This window comes from Morone saxatilis, unplaced genomic scaffold, assembly GCF_004916995.1.
Source record: "Morone saxatilis isolate NCDOM2014 unplaced genomic scaffold, NCSU_SB_2.0 Contig7, whole genome shotgun sequence".
Taxonomy (NCBI): Eukaryota; Metazoa; Chordata; class Actinopteri; family Moronidae; genus Morone; species Morone saxatilis.
Window position 1 is genome coordinate 10,457,215 of NW_023340246.1, and position 18,989 is coordinate 10,476,203.

General features: G+C 40.2%; 1 protein-coding gene and 1 long non-coding RNA gene across 2 annotated transcripts in view; one reads left to right on the forward strand and one right to left on the reverse strand.

Annotated features, from left to right (window-relative positions):
• Positions 1-3,538: 3,538 nt before the first annotated feature.
• On the reverse strand, positions 3,539-14,609 carry ccm2 (CCM2 scaffold protein). Its single transcript, XM_035678522.1, is given in 13 exon segments — positions 3,539-4,832; positions 5,381-5,482; positions 5,485-5,508; positions 5,609-5,651; positions 5,654-5,699; positions 5,701-5,746; positions 5,845-5,892; positions 7,180-7,315; positions 8,525-8,661; positions 9,088-9,271; positions 9,367-9,450; positions 9,970-10,146; positions 14,222-14,609. Coding segments are annotated over 13 exon segments (1,386 nt in total). The 5' UTR covers positions 14,252-14,609; the 3' UTR covers positions 3,539-4,503.
• Positions 14,610-14,671: 62 nt separating this feature from the next.
• Positions 14,672-18,989, forward strand: part of LOC118340503 — a 44,664-nt gene continuing 40,346 nt past the window's right edge. Inside the window, exons 1-2 of the long non-coding RNA XR_004797376.1 lie at positions 14,672-14,836; positions 15,177-15,323. This is a non-coding gene — a long non-coding RNA (uncharacterized LOC118340503). The remainder of the gene's footprint in view (positions 14,837-15,176; positions 15,324-18,989) is intronic.

Below are 18,989 nucleotides of genomic sequence, written 5' to 3' on the forward strand. Positions count from 1 at the left end.
TCCCAACCAGAAAATGTCATGGACTAATTATCTTCTCCTCCTTTTCTCAAATGTCCCTCTCTATCATTTTTGTCCTAATGCTTTTGTCATCTGTTCACACTGCACATGAACTTGTGTAAACAGTTGGGAACAACCAGGGTATGTGTGAAGACATGAGCATGGGGGTCATGAGGTTTTGCATGTGAGAGTCAGTGTAACCCCCTCGCTGATCCCTGTGTCCCCCTCCATCTGGAGGGCCTGAAGTGGCATGTCATGAATGACTTTGCTGAGCCTGAGATTTTCATGCATGAGCTCCAGCTTTATGTGAGCTTATCGCTGCTGAAAGCCACAACTCCTTTTGACTGAAAGGCCGCCAAAGGGGCCATCACATACTGACAAGCTGCTGGTGATCAAGGTGATTTAATTTATTTTTTCTGTACTACCAGAAAACTTTTTGGATTATATTTAAGCTATTACAATAAAAGAAATACAGCACAACCATTGTTCTCTGGAACTACTGTTCCAGAGAAAATTAAAAACAAAAAGTACTTTGTGCTTGTTCAGATTCCAGTTCTGCCCAACAGATGCCCTTGGAGCTTGCCATTTTATTAATTTCATGCCCAAACCATCTCATTTGCATGACAAAATGACTTGACAGGCATAAAATTGGATGCTATCTCTGCTGCTGAAGCATAAAGACCAGATACTTTGTCAAAAGCTATAGTCCAGATGCAAAAATTAGGCATCATGTTGAAATAAGCAGTTGGTTGAGGCGGATATGGACAAAAATAATGAAAAACGCTTGGACGGTATGATTCAGTTTAAGATAAATGATGGTAGGCTATGTGAGGACTTCCAGTTCGATTTTTATGTATCCCAAGAGGAATGCTGTCAGTTAATTTCTATCTTTACCTTTGTCTGCCAAAAGCTTCTTTTCTCTGATGTTCACGACTGGGAATGTAGCTGCCATCCTGTTCCAGGAATATAACAGATGTAACACCACAGAGCTGCAGTTCTCACCATGACTGAGCTGCAAACTCAAGCGTGAATGGCTGACAGAAACCTCACGAAGGTGAACCACAACACAGGGTGAGACTGGCGATAATCCCAGACTGCATCTCACACTGAGACTTTGTGTAGGAGTGTCTCAGTACGTCCCATCTCAGCAAAGATTTACTGTAAGGAGGTTATGTTTAAAGGCCAGAACACCAAATCCCAGAGAAGAACGCAATAAATAGACAAACCAGTAATTTATTTGATGTTAATCCTCATTTTGGCTCTTTTTTTGGAAACTGACCTGGATTATGTGATAACAAACTTTCCTCATTAGTGACACTTAGAACTTTGACCACATAGGAAAACATTAAACCAGCAAAAGCACTGTTCATTTTTAATGGTGTGGAAATTAGACCCGAATCAGACTGTTTTTGTTGGCGAAACGCATGTTATAGATCATGAGGCTTAAGCTTAAGGTTTCATTGTGTGGTCAATGAAACCCCCGGAGTGTCGAGACACAGATTCAGACTGTGTTGGTTGCTGGAAAATAGATTTATAAGGTCAGACAAACACTTGGACCAGCTCCTGGACACATATTAAATGTCTCCAGAAGCTAAAAATAGCTTTTAAAGCATAGCTCTCTATGTGGCATATTAATTTGGGAAAAGATCTTTTGCTTGCAAATTTCTTTTCATTTTGGATTAGGCTGTCTGCTCTGCATAACATTTGGCTGGTGGGCAACAGGCTCTTGAATATGTATCACAGATTACTAGTTTTTATGTATTTGAAACTATGTATCATTTGAATTTATTTAAATTTATATTAATTAGTTAAACCTAAATGATTTTTTTGCCACTGGGGGGCAGCAGAAACAAGCTCGTAATCATTTTAACCCCTTTAAGTTAATATGGTGAACTAAAAAGGCAAACAGTTACCTATTACAACCATCCAGCAGACAAGGAGCAGTTTGCAGATTGCAACTCCCTCGCTTCAGCCTCCCCTTCGAACCGCAAAGGAGAAACTACGCCAGGATTTGTCTGTTCTGGGCTACTGTAGAAACATGGCAGCGTCTGTAGTCTGTAAAAGGCTCATTGTAAGATAACAAAAACAACGAATTTTTTTTCAGGTGAGTTAATACACAATGAACATCTCTTGATTTAATGTTAAACTTCTGCCAATAGAGCATCCTAAATGTTATACACTGGAGCTGTAAAGTTAAGTATTTTAGGGTGTCACGTTCAACCAAAACCAGTAGTAGCCAGTTTCAACTAGCAGAAAGTCAAGGGAGGCAATTGCAGAATGTTTCTTATAAGGCAATATGTTCCTGTGAAACTAAACCAAAACTCAAATGAAAAAATGCATTAGTTTTTCATGTCTCATTGTCTAACATGTCCATTTGAAGTTGCCAATCCAGTGTTGTCACAGACATCTGTCTACACTGGATCAACTTACCATTATAACTAAAATCTCAAGTTTTCATGCCTGAATACGAGGATCTTTTCAGTGAAACAAGTAAACAAACGCTCATCTGATTCTTCTTCATGAGGCATGCTCATGCAAGGTGATAAAGTCACTGTAGAGACACTACAGGGGTTGCTCCAGCCGTTGTTGTAAAGATAATTGGCACACTCTTTATAAAACAGCATGTGATCTTTTAATGACCTAATTAAACTAACTGATCTATTTAATAATTACTTACTTCCAATGAGGCACTGTAATGACTCATTCTGTTCTGTCTAAAATTGGATTAAGACGAGAATTTACAAGAGGCCAATTAGGCCTCTGCCAAGTACTGTGAGAAAGCAAGCACGGTTCAATTACACTAAGACCATGTCTAAAACAATGATTTTCTCTCCTTCTGTACCAAAACAATGACGCCACTTTGCTGGAAACAGGTACAACTATCCAAGAATAGTTTGCGTGTGTGATGAGAGATAATCTGTACTTGCTCGGTGAGATCATAGGCCTCTTGATGATCTCATCCTTTTTGTTCGAGGCAGACAGTGTCTCAAGCCAAAGTGGCTATTTGAACCCAGGTGTAGTGTTCCAGTCTTTACATGCACTCCTACACCTCTGCTCCATTCCCACAACAAACATGAGACAACCCAGACAAAGGGACAAACATCTTTTGATTCCAGTTTCTTTTGTCCTTTTTAAAACTTACTGAGGAAAATCATATAAAAGTAAGTCTCTGAAGGCAATGGTTTAAAAGCCTGGTGAGCAGCTTTACAGAATGGAATGTACTCAACTCACACTGTGCTGCCAATTTCTCGTCCCTCAGACTCACAAAACTAATCCCCAACTTTGAGGGCAACATCCAGCGTGATTGCTTTGATGAAACTCAGGCTGAAGTTCCACAGCAGCTTAGGTGCATCCAAGCAAATGATCAGTCAGAGAGGATCATAATCAGATTACAAAACCTTCACCTCCTGTGTCAGTTTTGGTGTATGAAAGTCAAATTAAATGTTGAAGTTGGTCTCACTTCAAACTGATAAACGGATAATAACCATCAAAAGACATCATGATGCTTGTCATTTAAAAAAAAAAAAAGAGACAATCAGTGTAAAGTAGCTGTTATTTAATAACCATGATTTGCTCAACAACTGTAGTTACAGTTCATAATTACCCATCTGCATGTGACAGACAGTTGGCAGCAGTACTGCAGTGTAAAGGCACAATGACAGATAAATGTAATATCACAAGACATAACAAGATGACCTGCAGGAGAAGAACAAAAATCTAAAATCATAAATTTACATCAGCCATAAGCTAACTGGCTTTGTCAAATACAGTCCCCACTCAATTAGCTTGAACTGAATGAGAATTTTTGTTTTTACAGCATTTCCTTGGTCAGTTTGAATAAGGCAAAATTATACAAATGAGTAAACACTGATAACAAATGATAGTGTAAAAACAAAGTGGTACACAAATCTTACTGAAGAACAAAATTATATAAAGCAAAATGTTACACTCTCACAGCAACACACAAATGTGGAATAAATGAAGAAAACCAAAGTTCTAGTAATACAAAAGCACAAACCAGTACAGCCTCAGTCTAAACCTTCTAAAAACACGTACACAGTCCTCTGATGGATTCTCCAGAGTCTTTGAGGGTATTCAGAACAGGACTGAAATACTCTAAAAGGCTCTGTAGATTTACGCTACATTGCTGACAGCAGTGGCAGATACTGCCAATAAATGAGTACAAAAATCAAAGCAACGTTAAAAATATAGCAGAGGCTATGAATCCCTCTAAAATGCAAAAATAGCCAACTGACTGTGTCTGGGTCTGCGTAAGTGCATTTGTTGACTTCATGTTTTTTGTGGTAACAGGTTGAGGTTTTCCGTGAGTGCACAGGGACTATGGAATGTCCTCTTGACAATTAGAGGAAAATACAATTAACCAAATCTTAGGTCAGTGCTAAGGACCACCTTCATCTGATCCGTTCAGCTGATGCCTACTGTTCGTTTGGATTGGGCTGCCATTCTATGTCAGCTCTTGCGAAAAAAAATACCTCCCTTTGTTTGTCAGGGCGTCACTCCCTCCTGGTCCATACTGCAGCCGAGAGCTTCAATGTCATTACTGATATCGGTGATCATGCGGTCCCATTCGTCTCCCTCGGAGGCCTCCTGGCCCTCGTCTGAGGCAGCGCTCCCTCCTGCTGCTCCATTGCCGTTGGTAGTGGAATCGGAGGCGGAGCTGGCTGTGCGCCGGTAACGACCGAAGCTGTCTGTAATGATGCCCCTGCCGTCCTTCACACCGATGGTCTCGAGGAAATTCTCAAAGTGCTGGCTGTCCTTCTCAGGTATGAAGGGACGCAGACCTGCAGAGACATTATGATTCATATGGTCATGGACTGTGTTTGATATGACATCTGTCCTTTTAGCACATAGTTTACCACAAATGTGTCGTGTTACACTTATTGTGACGCAGAACACATTTTGTTTTTTATATATATATATATATATATATATATGAATTGACGAGGACGAGAGAGAGGAGACGAGAGACGGAGAGAGAGGAGAGGAGAGAGGAGAAGAAGGAGAGAGAGAGAGAGACTGAGATCATGTCATGGCACCATACATACAATTTGATAAACAGCAGTTTGATTTTTACTGATAGTAATCGCTTATTGATGGGCTCTTCCATTGACATTTTTTCCAGCTTATTCAACACAGAAGAAAATTAATCTCACAAAGCTTATCAAAAGCTCATAAGAGGGTCTGAAAAATCAATACAGTGATCGGACACTTCTAATTGTAACCGTACATTCTTTTCGCGAGGATTTTGGCTTGAAATTTGCTCAGACCACTTGTTGAGGGCTTGATATATGAAGAACGACACAACAGAGTCCAGGCTCGCTATCTAATTGTAGGGAAATAAAGTGGTCATACAAGAAAGAACGGAACTTCCTGCTGTCCCCATAGAGTTGTCGCAGGTTAATGCCAGAACTCAGGATGGAGGCACGTTACGGGTATTCGTGAGAGCAGGTAGCCAAACGCTGATCTCCTGCGATGACAGTTTTGTCCGCGCTATTGGGAAAGAAAAATCAAAATAAAATTAGTACACTTAAAATATCCTAATCTTAAAAACAGAAAAGGGACAAAGAAAGGAGGGTGAAATCAGCAGTACTGGTGGTCATGTAGTCCTGGCAGCAGCTCTGCAGCCAGGTGGTGGCTCGAGCTCTCCTTCACTCGCAGTCTTCGTCTGAGGGATGCTCGGGTGAAGCAGATGGCGAGTTTTCTTCTGGCCTTCCTGGGAAGGGACTGGGAGGAGAAGGAATGCATCCTCGTAAGTCACAAGGCAAAAAGGAAGCGCTTTCAGAAGTGTCAAAATTAAAACGTGTACTCTACAATGTGCCTAGCTTCCCTCCTTCCAAAGGCCCTCCTTTAACATCCCTTTGCTTGAAGAAGCATCTGCAAAAATAAAAGCACATGGTTTGACAGGTTCATATATGACTTAGGGTTCTCATGCAGCTGTGAGAAGAGGGTAAAAACACCAAAAACAACCATTAGGGACGGAAAAGTTAGTAGTGAAACACCTACTACACCAAAAATGGTGGTTTAAAAAAAAGAAACAAACCGATAACTGCTGAAATTAGGTCTGGATTCCGTTTTCTCTAGAAAGTAGGGCTGTACGTGATAGGGACGATAGATATTATATATATATATATATATCATATATATATATAGTATATATATAATCACGATATTCCAAGCCAACGATACGATTCGATACACTTACATCATTTTCATTTTAAAGGACAGTGGGTGATTTGGTGGACATCTTGGTGAGTGTATCCATTGACTTGCGATTGAATTAATTTGAACTTGAAAAACTGGGGAAAGCATCAATTACACAATAATGGCTTCTGGACTGACAGAGAATCTTACAGCCTGCAAATGCTGGACACAATGAATCAAAGATGTGGGGTGGAGAAAATTGTTTCATTATTGAAACAGTGCAAACTGTAGCTTACAAAAAAGTAAATAAAGTGCAGTATACAGGCTGAACAATGGAGAGGTTTGTTTTTCTACTTATGTTACCTGTAAGTGCTTGCATTTGTTGCATTTTAGTTTAATTGTTTGATTTATTTAGTTAGCTTATTTTATTTTTATGTTAGCTTATTTTTACTCTAACCCTGTATTTACTTTCCCACCTTTGTATGCCAACTGTGCACAGTAATTTCCCTCGTTGATAAATAAAAGCGTTGGAATCTTGAATTAGAAAGTGGCAGCAAGTGGTCTGTTCTGACAGATTCTTTGACGCTTTTTTTTAGCTTCACTAAATATGGAGGTAGCCAGGTAAACCATAGTACCATGGCTTCTCCAAAAACAGCAATAATCCAGCACTAAGAAACCATTTATACATTAACTTAAAATGTACCCGTATTAGCCGAGTAGTTTAAGGCCAGGGAAGAAAGAAAGATGTCGGCGTCTGTGTAAAGGGAGTTATTTAGACGGGGCTGCTCTACATGCGGACACTAGCGGCTGGACTGACTAATCGCCTTCCCTGCCTAAGCGAAACGGGTGGGAAACGGCAGCGAGCCGAGTGCCAGGCGGAACACGGGGGGATTTGAATGTAGTGATACTTGCGGCCTGAAAAATCGCATACCTTTTCTGGGGGAAAACAAAATATCGATATGTATCGCAGAATCGATAAAATTGCTCAGCCCTACTAGAAAGTAAGTCTGTTTTACTTACCACTGTATAGAGAAAAGTGTCTGGTAGGTGTAGTTGCTCCATCAAAAATAGCTCTGTCCAAGAAGTCGATGGTTGATTCTGTGTAAACGATCTGAAAGACCTGACTGAGCAAAAGACACAGCTCCTCTGCTGCTGCCTAAAGGACAAAACAGTTAGCCATTAATGCACTTTCCAAAGAAACTAATTCATGACAATAACTCTGTTATATGTTTTTGCTAAATGTCTCAATGTCTGCCTCATTGCTCCAACAAAAGAATATTTTTTGAGAACAATTTCTGTCATTGATTTGGGTTACAGTCTGACTGTTAAAGGGACCCTGCTGTGATTCCTTGTAAACCCACAAAAGTTATGATTACATTCAGCATTACTCATCAAAACACATCGTATGTACGCTTGAGATCTAACAAACATGTCAAGAGCATTTCCTTCCTCATTAAACATTTGCAAAGCAAATTACACCTGTGTATCCGTGTTAACTAGCTTGCAGCCTTCTTCTTCCCTGTCTTTGTTGGTGCATGGCAGAATATCTTGGCGTGTTACTGCTACCTGTACATCAGTGGAATATTGTGACATCCTTGCTGCTAAGTACACCTTGGTCCATTCTCCCAAACCTGGATTATGGGGACTCAATCTACAGGTTTGCCACCAAAAGTCTTCTCAATAAACTGGACATCAACCCTATCATTGGCAAAAGCCCTCCATATCTCCACTCACTACTCAATATCTCCAACGCTAACTACAATTTGCGTTCTTGCAAATTCATTACTTTGGACACACCTAGAGTCGAAACCTCCTTTCGGCTGTCACTCTTTTCAGTTTGCCACTCCCAGTGACTGAAACCAGTAACAAAAGTCACAGCACACACTCATTACTTTATCCTCCTTTAGTAACCATTACATGCAATAGTTTTTGATCACTGTACCTGCTTTTGAACTTACCTCTCTGGAACACAGTATCTCTGTTGTGTACATACTATATATATTGTGCTGTTTTAACATTTGCATTGGAAATGTGAATTGGTTCTCAATTGACGTATCTGATTAAATAAAGGTAAAATAAAATTGGCAGGACTCACGTCACCCAAGTGCGCACATGTACATGAGATAAACAAAACAGACACCCACTCATAGAGAAACAGCACTAGAACACTACTATTGGTCTGAAACTCCACAGGAAACTTTTAACAAAGCTTAAAGCAAAAATTCATATCTTAAAATGTAGTCTCAGCGAGCGTGCACGTTGCTTTTATCAGTGTTCTCATTTGTTTCACCTAACTGAACTAAATAAATACACTCTGCAGATTTTCATTTCATTTCATTACAGAGCCGCTGATGCAAAATAGTACCTTGTTATCAACGGCTAGCACAAGCAGACAGCAGACTTCCACAAGCACAGCTCCGCTCTCTGATAAGGAGCTCAGGGTCTGAGACTTGTTGAGATCAGGACATGAGCTGGGACAAGGAGAACCTCCTGATTCCTGGGCTGAAAAACATGGAAAAATACACACAGTCAAATTTAATTATTCAAATTGTCGCTAACTTAGCAGACACAACTTTGTAATTTTTAAATATATAAATCCAAACTCTCCTTCATTATTGTTGGGCCACATTATCTGAGTTACCAAAGAATTTCCTATTATTTCTCGTTCTTCTCCCAGAAAGATGACAGTGAAGCACATGTTTTGAACTGAATGTAACATCATCAGATCCATATTATTCCCCGTTTAGTAATTTGTCCTTACCGTAAGGTAGGGATGTCGCGAGAACCGATACTTCGGTACCAAGTTGATGCTAACATTTTGTAAAACCTGACAGTACACCTTTTTGTAGCTCAAGATCCCAAACCACAACTATGACAAACTTCATTTCAACACTCACAGGAACATTCAAATGTATGTTTCTTTCTTACCTGTTTTGATCACCACAAGGTGCAAAGAGTCGTCCCTGATGTAGGAGACAGCAGCAATATCATGGATGGGCACTCTCAGGATGATGTCCTCTCCATCGCGCCATACGAGCTTTATGTTGTACGCCGACAAGCTCACCACTGCATCCTGCTCTGATGTCAGCTGGCCTGCCAACTGATGTGACTTCTGACAATCACAGAGGAGTACAATGTTGGGTAATTATCCCCGTTACGATAGACATTAGAAACGCCACATGGAGTTAAATCCTCTTCGATACTCACCCTTGCAGTGTCAATGAGCTGCAGCACTTCTGTGCGACTTGATGGGTTCAAGTATCCCGGAACTGATGACAGCTGCCCCAAGTACTGGAGAGGACAGAACATTTAAAAACCTTTTACTAAGAGATCCACAAAATTGAAAAACAGCGTAACCTAATATGATCGAAATTTCCTCCTAAGTGAATGGTACTGCAACAGGACTGCACAATATTATAAAATCATAATGTTGCGACTATTTGGACAGATACTGCGATTCACGATAATGTGGGAATGATGTTGCATCACAAATTTAATTTTCACAAGGAAAACTATTAAAATCATGATGATGTGACATGTTGGGGGGTCTGTAGCAAACAAACATGTTTTCTTAAATCTGGAGAACAAGATTTGTAGACCAGGGCTCCTCTGCAGCACAGAGACAGATTATATTGCTGCTTTGTCACACATTTGACCTTTATCAAAACAGTACAGCTCTTGCGATTTGCATTTGTATATTGCACTTGGCCATATTACAATTTTGATAATATTTCGATTACTTGTGCAGCCCTGTAAAACAACATTTTGAATACATGGGAAGGGACTTATATATCTGCTAGTCATACTCACTTTGACTTCCTTCTCAATGTAGTCATTGAGCAGGATGTCAGGGTCTATTCGGTGGTCAGGCTGAGAGAGTGAGAAGGTGTGGAGGGCCCTGCGCTCAGTGGCTTTCTCCTGGGCCTTCTTGTCTCTCCCCTTCTCTCCTTTCAGGAAGACTCGCTTGAACGGAGACACGATACCAGGCTGGGGAATGAAGACAAAGAGAGCGAGGTTGGGAGAAATTACAAGATTGTGAAGCCACCTTAGAAAATGCAGTAAGAAATTAAGACTCAATTTGTGTGGATATGTGGTATTTCATATTCTCTGAATTATACACCATTGGCATTGTGGGTTTCTACGCAACAGTATATTATTAATAATTAAAGGACTATTCAGGTCCACAGCATACATATGGTGTAGTTGCAATGAGCTGGCAACACAGTAAAGCAATTGCAAAGGCAGGTACAAGTTTAATGTCTGCCCCTCTAAAAAACAACAAGCAGAAAATGATATGAAACTATATAAAACTTCTGTTGACTTTTATTCCTTGCAAATTATGCTGACCCTGCTTCCCCTGACTGTGCTGGTAGCTGCAGTTAAGACTGAGCAGATGGACTCTTTGGAAGTGCAAATGTACAGGCCTGTGTTACCCAATACGTGTTGCTCAAATGTCAACAATAACATGTGCAAAAGGAAACTCTGCATTTTGCAATACTGGAGTGGTAGCACTTGTAGTCAGGGTAAAACATGATGGAGGATCACATTTTAACATCTATATCCTGCACATTAACCTCACCTTAACATCACCGACCAGCTGCCACAGAGGAGTCACAAAAGACAACTGTTTTCCTTTTTTCTTAAAGATCTTTCTAGATTAACTTTAGAAGTTGGGTTTTTTGCCAATGACCAGTTAAAAAGCATGAAATTCTATCATCCTTTAGCTCTTGTATTACCTGGTAAAATGTCAACAGCATAGCACTGATAAGAGTTCAGTTAAGTGTGCTTAACAAAAATACCTTTTGTCCATGCTGTTGAGCCGATGTGTAATACGCAATAAGCATTTTAAAAAGCCTACCTCGTTCTCCATGAACCCACGCGCTCGGAAAGTCGCCTATTCAACGGCAAGCACGCAGCCTGGTCACAGATGCTGCTACGCTCGCACTGTGGGAACTAGTCACCTGTCGTCCCAACTCACACGCACCGACAGCTGCCAACTGATGACAGACGTACGGGATCAAACTCAGCCCAAGTGTGTATGCGAGGGGTGTGACCCCCATACAGAGGAAGGAAAGTGTCTCTGTCTCTATACTCAGTCACAAGAACAGGAAGGGGACTTGCCACAACTTCCTGCGTTGACACGCGCCTACAAGTTTTTGACTTTGAATATGGAAACAACTCAAAAACGGCATCACACGTCTCAAGCTGTTTTGAACGAATGCTTCATAGATGTCAAAGACAACGGGGTGTGGTGACAATCGCTTCTGCCCCAGATCTTTACACTGTATTGCGATGTGATGATGGCTGCCTTCCATCACTCACTCAGGACTCTGCAGCTAAAGCTCTGTACATCACTGCCAAACCACAGAAATACAAGACCTTCTTCTACTGTGTGAACCACAGATGTCACTTCTGCAAAACTGTTTACACTGCAGATTCAATGAGGCCAAAAGTGCAGGCGATCTAATGTAGCTCTATAGGACTTATTTCCTCCTTTCAGACACTGCATCAAAAGTAATACATTTCCTCTACAAGCATTAAAGTGAATCAAGATCATCTCCATGTTGGCTAGCAGTCTACAATAGGAGCACCATACTAGGGGTACTGTAGTAAAAGTAGTATAGTTATATCAACTCATTGATAACAAAGTTGAGCGTCCCATAGAAAAGCCTGGAACGGGCGCAGAAGGATCACAGAGGTTTATGACTCTTACACTGTACCTGTAATTTGGTTCGTGATCAGACTTTAGACTTGAAACAGCACAACCTCCAAGTGCATTATTGAACAGTAAGTAGCTTGTGAAGACATGCGCATTAACATTTGATGGCTTTTCCTTGTGAAATGTGAGACAAGAGCCACCGTAACTGACCCCAGTGAATGTCCTCAAGATGAACAAGTGCAATTTTCCTGGTAAAGGCTGCTTACAAAAGAACCATAAGTGAGGATACTGTATGGCGTCTTTGTGCTGTTATGGCCAGGGTGACAACAAGTGCAGGTGGCCTTTCCAACTTTCTCACACTTAAAAACAATGCAGGAAAACTTGGACCGAAGAATAGGAGGGCAGAAAATCACTGCTGCTTTTATTTAACCATATTCAGTGTGAAACGACAGAGTATAAGAATACCAACCAATTCCAACCCAGCAAATAAACACCACCTGTTGTAACCTAACACCTTTTTGTCCCCCATACACCTAAAGTTCAGTAAAACCTAAAGTAGAATGCCATCATCTTTCCCTGCCTTTCCAGATCGGAGCTGCAGCACTTCCGTTACAGGAGGATGTTCTTCATTCTTGATTTGTTATTGTTTCTAAGACATTACCACTCCAGCTGGGCTGAAAGTAAACCAATACAATGCATGTGTGAGTCAAGACAGCGCTCATCCTGCTATGTTCCTGTAGCGTAATTGAGCTGATGAAATTCCTAAACTTCTCCAGAAAGATAAGATCAATACGTCTCCCCAGATTCCCTGACACGTAGGACACTTTATAAATTAGTCAGTTAGCAAAGTCAAAGTAACACTCGAACTTGTTATTATATTAAGGGGCTCTTAGCTTCCACTTGAACCTGTGTAATAAAGTAATACTCTGCACAGTGAATATAAAACATACATCTGGGTCAAATGCTGCTCACTATCACCATCCAGTGGCACAAACAAGAACTGTATTCAATGGTAACGCTGATCCCCAACAGTTAAAGATCATCAACCCAGACGAGTTAGTGCTGAACCTAATCGACAAGAGCACACGTTTTCACCTTTCCTGCCACTGACAGTCAGCACAAAGAGGTCATAAAGCTGAAACATGAATTCACACTGAGATTAAAACTTCAAAACCCAACTGTGGATATCTGACTTTTAAATATATATATATGAATCCAACTTTTTTTGTAGTCACAACTAGGAATCTTGATGTGATAAGGTTTTTTTTGTGGGGGAGCTTTAAAGGGATGCCTTGTCAAACCAAGAGCAGACTGGGTTAACACTGCTGAGAAAAACATTTCCTTGCCACAACAAACCTTCTTAACACGAGGATATCACTTCCTTTCCCTTTTCAAATTTCCCTTCACATCAAGGAGGAGGCTGGAAGTAACTCTCGTGTTATTTTCACGGAGACACGACGGAATGACCAGCACAACATAGCAACAGCAAATACGCTATAACCCCAGAGACACTTCTCATTACACTGCACAGGCGGCGAGAGCTTGTCGGTGTCATGTCCTGCCCAGATTTGGTTGGGTGCTGCCCTTCAGTTTCCTCCTGTGCCATATACAGAGGAACGTGTCTGCTCTAAGACACAGTGGGAAGAACAGATAAAAAGAAATGTCAGCTATGTGTCTGAACATAAAGATGTGTCTCCATAGCAAGACCATTAGGTAGGTATGTGCTGTATGTCTGTCGGTACAAGCAAGGGCTGCGGATTCCCTTTAGCATGACTGACACTGATAACCCCAGCCTTTGACAGCTGATGGTGAGCACACAGATGAACAACGAGGGTTATTTCCCAGGGAAACCTGCGTGTGCTTTCATTAGCTTCCTGTGACATTACCAGCATCACCCCTGGCTGTTAAAACGTCCCACAGCGGATAACACATTTAGCCCTATGAATACAACAATGGACAATAACTTCATTGAACTTTACCACAGCGAACATGCAGTACATCTGAACACGCTTTAAGCACGCCAAAGCAAAGTAAATATCATACACGTGTAAGCATGAGAAACACAAACATCCTGTAACTTGATGTTACACGTTTTTAAAACTTAACTTGTAACGCTACACTCGCTTCTTTTAGGCTCAATCTGTTGCGCTCCACTTACCTTTATTGAACCTACATTCTTGTAAATAACACATTTATTCCCATTTAAAGTGTCGCTGGTTGATAGAAAACACACGAATCTGTCAGTGTGCTATTGTGAGAGCTTTTTGCTGGTGTCCGCTGATTGCTTACTTGATAGTTGGCTCAACTTAGCTAACAGCTAACTCCCCTGCTCTGACTAGCCAGCAGGATAGCATGCTAGCTGGTCAACTCACAGTACTAAAGTATGGAAATTGCCCGACTTACCTTTTTCACTTTTTTCACATCATCCTCCATTTCTATGTAAAGGTCCTCTTCTACATATTCAGTTCGGCGCGGAGATCCAGGTGAGACAAGACATAACTACCGAAGGTTTTAACCAGCACTCATCTGACAGCAGTTAGCCTGCTAGCCTAGCCTAGCTTAGCTTAGCCTAACATTGTTAAAGTGATGCCCGAATTTGAGCTGATAGCAAAGCGCCATCCTGATGTTTGCCTCCTTCGGCAACCATTAGAAAAAATACCGGTGTGCCACCACGGTGAAAACGAGACGCCCCAGTGCCGCCAGAACAACTACAGAAACAGTCTGTGAAGAAGACAAACTCGGATAAAACAGGCAAAACTTTTCAATCGTGCCGCCATTTTGGGCGTTAAACTGTGGTCCAGCATGCTTTGCTTTGCACAAACCAAAACAGCTGCTACTGTGTATTACAGTGATAATACCGCCGAGTGGATACAGAAGCCAGGCGGACGGTGCTGTGGTGTCACTTAACGGCCACCCTATTAAGTCGTTAACTACAATAAAGAAGATACATTTATTTAATGACAGAGACTCTCTAAAGACCAAATAATTATGTAAATACTGACAAGAATTGGATTAATGGTGACTATACTGTAACCCCTTTACTGTAAATAGGCTGTTTCGTTGTGTCATTGCTACTTCTATTGCTTTATTTGTTTGCTATATTATGTGCTTGCTACAGGCTAATATCTACTTTATGACAACTTGTAAGACAAGCCAAACTCTCACATTTTTTCCTTATGCACAGGATTTGTAAACAATAGTTACAAACAGCTGTTACACTTGTGCCTTCCTGCTAAGATTAAATGTTGTTCCCTGAAAAGACTCACAGTGAGGCTGTGAAAAAAACAGGTGTTTCAACATTTGTGAGGGAGGTAAGAGACAGTTTTAAGTGTCTAATTTACTGTCTCTGTTTTACTAGGACAAGAATGAAGACAGCAACAAAGAGAGAGAAGCAGCTGAGACATGTGGAGAAACATGCAAAGATACAGGCAGATGATATGAAAGAGGAACCAGAGGAAACCGGTCACTCGCAAAGGTTGGCTGCATGGGTGCCGACAAAAGAAGGGTAAGCTCTGAACATGTCCTGTGACTCTAAGTGGTATTTACTTTTTAATCATGTCATATTCGTCTCTCCTTATTTCCCCAAACCTGTGTATAAAACAGGTGAAGGTTACTGTGTCTGCTATTTGTAACAAGTGTTTGTGATATCTTCATAAATTGTAACTGTTAAATGCTGAACTACAGGTATCGGGTCTGCGTTTGTTATGTTAAAGGTCTGTGCAATACATATTGGCCTGAATGCAGGTATGATGGAATACGGAGGATCTGCCAAAGTATTAAATTCAGTAACTTTGTGTTTAGGTCTGTGGGGCCTTTTATTTTATGTACAGTATAAAATATAGGGTTCTCAGCAGATGTAACCTCCCAATGTACTGTATATTTTAAAGTGATTCATATTGCATTTGCAAAATTTGCCCATCTAAGGATGACCTCAGACTCATCCTCCAGATATCCACTGGCCATAGGACTGCCCATGCAAGTTACGGACAAACTATGCCCACCCCTCAGCATGTATATTTTAACTATTGTTCCAGTTTGCAAAATAAATAGTGAAATGATTAGCAAAGGAATTTAATCTATTGCACCCATGTTAAAAGCCCCAAAGGAGTCAAACTCCGCAGGTGTTGGCACTTCTTTCTTTAGGTATCTCACTTTCTTGTAGTTTTGTTGCTGTGTGTGTGAGACAACTTAGACTTTTCTCATTCTTACTAGCGCATCGGTTTGGTGGCCTAACATGCAGTAATTCCCAACATAACTTTAACCTGCAGAGGTCTAATCAAAGTAAATAAGGTTCAGGCATTTATACATTTCATATCTTAAAGATGTGCTAATCACACATGTTATATTAGGACACATTCACTAAACTTTTCTCATTTAGACCAAAGTGTGTAGGCTCACATCGTACACTTCTGCAGTCCATATATTGCAGCTGCTTTCATCTGTTGAAATGTGTAGCGTGCATGTGAATACAGTACTGATATATTGCACTTTCAAATACTATATTTATTTTTCTCTTCTGGGATGAACAGTCTGATATATGAATCTACAGTAAGGCTTAACATTACATTTTCAGCATAATATTTCTCTTTTCATCTAAAAACCAAAACATACAAAAAGAACTTTAGCACCATATGTTATTAATAATATTCATATTGTTCCCAAAAATAGGACATCAGTTTTGCTTTTTTAAAGAACGGGGATTCCATGAAACAATTTACTTACATTTTATATTTAACAACAACAGAGAAATCATTCCTTATATGTTCTCAGTCACAACATAGGTTGTACGAGTACACTTTCGTAAAGATGCTACGGACTGTAGCGAATTTGCTTACTGACATTGTGCCAACTTTTGGAATACCCCGAATAAATCATATCATCTAGGGAGTATCCTGATAGATTTGTGAAATACACCAACAAGCTAACACAATCTAGAAATTGATTGAATATAAACAAAGCAATATTTCCAACAACTTTGATAACAATTTCAAAAATCAGCAGCAATTAATATGACAACCATAGTCGCTTCATTGGAATATCAAATCCATTTTAAACAAAATATTACAGCCAATTCTACAATAACAACAAAAATAGATACACACAGATTAAGGACATATAGATGACAGGAATTTACAACACAGCAATCACGTTCTATATATTTTTTTTACCCAAATTCCAGTAGCAGAAGTACATTTGTGCTCCTGTGTGTTTGCCAAAAAGATGCATTTTGTCATCTGCCAGTTTCATTCTCTCAGAGAAAAGAAAAAAAATCCTAGTGCAGATTAAAACATAGTAAAAATAAAAAACATACTGTATGCTGAAACCAGTATAATAAACATTATATGAAAAGTAGAGTAACGGTTGTTATTTTGTGCAGATTGGAAAATCAAAATGGCACCATTGAGAGTTGAGTTCTGCTGTAAACTGTGTGGATTTGAGATGCTAGCTCTGGAGCATTTTGGGACTGTAAGTTTGTGAGGCAACAGGCCCTTCAGTCAACTGGAAGGCTATGCTCTCAGAAAGCCAAAATGTGGACTGCAGTCCACAGTGATAGCACCTTTTAAATGTATTTATTCAGCACCAGGTTATTAACAAAAATCAAAGAATTATCCAAAGTAAACTGAAAAAAAAAAAATGCACCGTTTTATCATCTGAACATACTGCTCCAATGGTCAAATAGATGGTCATGACACAAAGGTACAGACTTAAACCAAGTCAAACACTACAATGACCTGCTGCTACACATTAATGCAGAAATCAGAGAGTTTGTTGTGCAGTCGAGAGCACTTTCATGCTAAATGTTGAGGGTCACCTCACAATGAGTTCTAAAGGCATGCTGGGAGTCGGTGGGAAAACAAGGAAACGCGGTTATTCAAAAATTGAATCCGTGATCGGGCCTGTTTCATCATTCCATTGTAAGAAAATGCAACATAAGTGATTTTTTTGCGCATTTTGTCATCATTGACTTCTTCCATGTTTTATTCCAACTGCAGGCATTATTGTTTTGGCTAGAGGATGTATTGTTCACACGAGACAAACGACACAGAGAGTTTACGTCTTGGCACTACAAATCATTCATCATTGCAAGACAGAAAAAAGATGTAAAGGCATAGACAAAAGTACAAAACAATCAATGACCAAATCAACTGGGGGTGCTGTGATTTAGCTTACTCGAACATAATAAAGATGAGGAACCCTACGTTCAAGTATGGAAGTTGTTCAGTATTGCCTTACTTTTTCTCCTGTGTCTTTGACAGAACCAACAACTGAGTTTCACACGGTACCCATCGCTTGGTTCTGTCAATGTGAAGTTCAGTTGTAACACTGTAACTAATACACTGTAACAGTACAGTCCTGTGGATGACAACTTGGATGAAACTGTAAGACTAAGTAGCCTTGTCGACTGAGGTGTGAGCTGACAGAATTGAGAACTTGGCTTGATCTGGATTTGGGAGACAGACAAGGGAGAATATTGTTTGGTGTCGTCATCATATTGGTGAGTGTGCTGGCACATGAAACAAGTAAAGAAAGACATTGGCATTGTTGTTTGCGGACCTGGCTGCCATGGCTGGATTGAAGCACCCAAAGTAACAAGGCACAACAAGGACTGAGAAGAACAAGCTTGCTGTTCAAACGCTCTTGCTGTGTGTTGTGGCTGTCGAGGGATGTGGAGTTGGGCAGGTAACCTGACAGAAACAATTCTCTGTAGGGGATTTCTTTGTGACCTTGTTTATGTTATAAAGTGTGGCAGCCTGAATACTATACAGTACAGTATAGAAACAGCTTCCACTTGCACTCTTGTGTAGCTTAGCTCTTGAAACCCGTGTATAATTTAAACAAGAAAAATATATAAAACTAAAACCCACAGCTTTTAGCTAATCATTTTCACTAAATACAGAATGTGGCAAAATGGTGATTGTTCTGTAGAAATACGTAAAATATATTTCATAAAAATCCAGACTTGTACATAGAGACTCTTTGTAGACTTAATTAAAATCAATTAGTTTAATTAACTGCCATTACTACTATTCTAATGACACAGTTAAGCAAGCATAAATACTCTGCGTTTTATGACATGAAGCACCACAATGAAATGCAGCCCAGTTGTACATAATCTTGTCTATGATGCTATATAATACCGTCATCCCTCCCACACGCACACACACACACA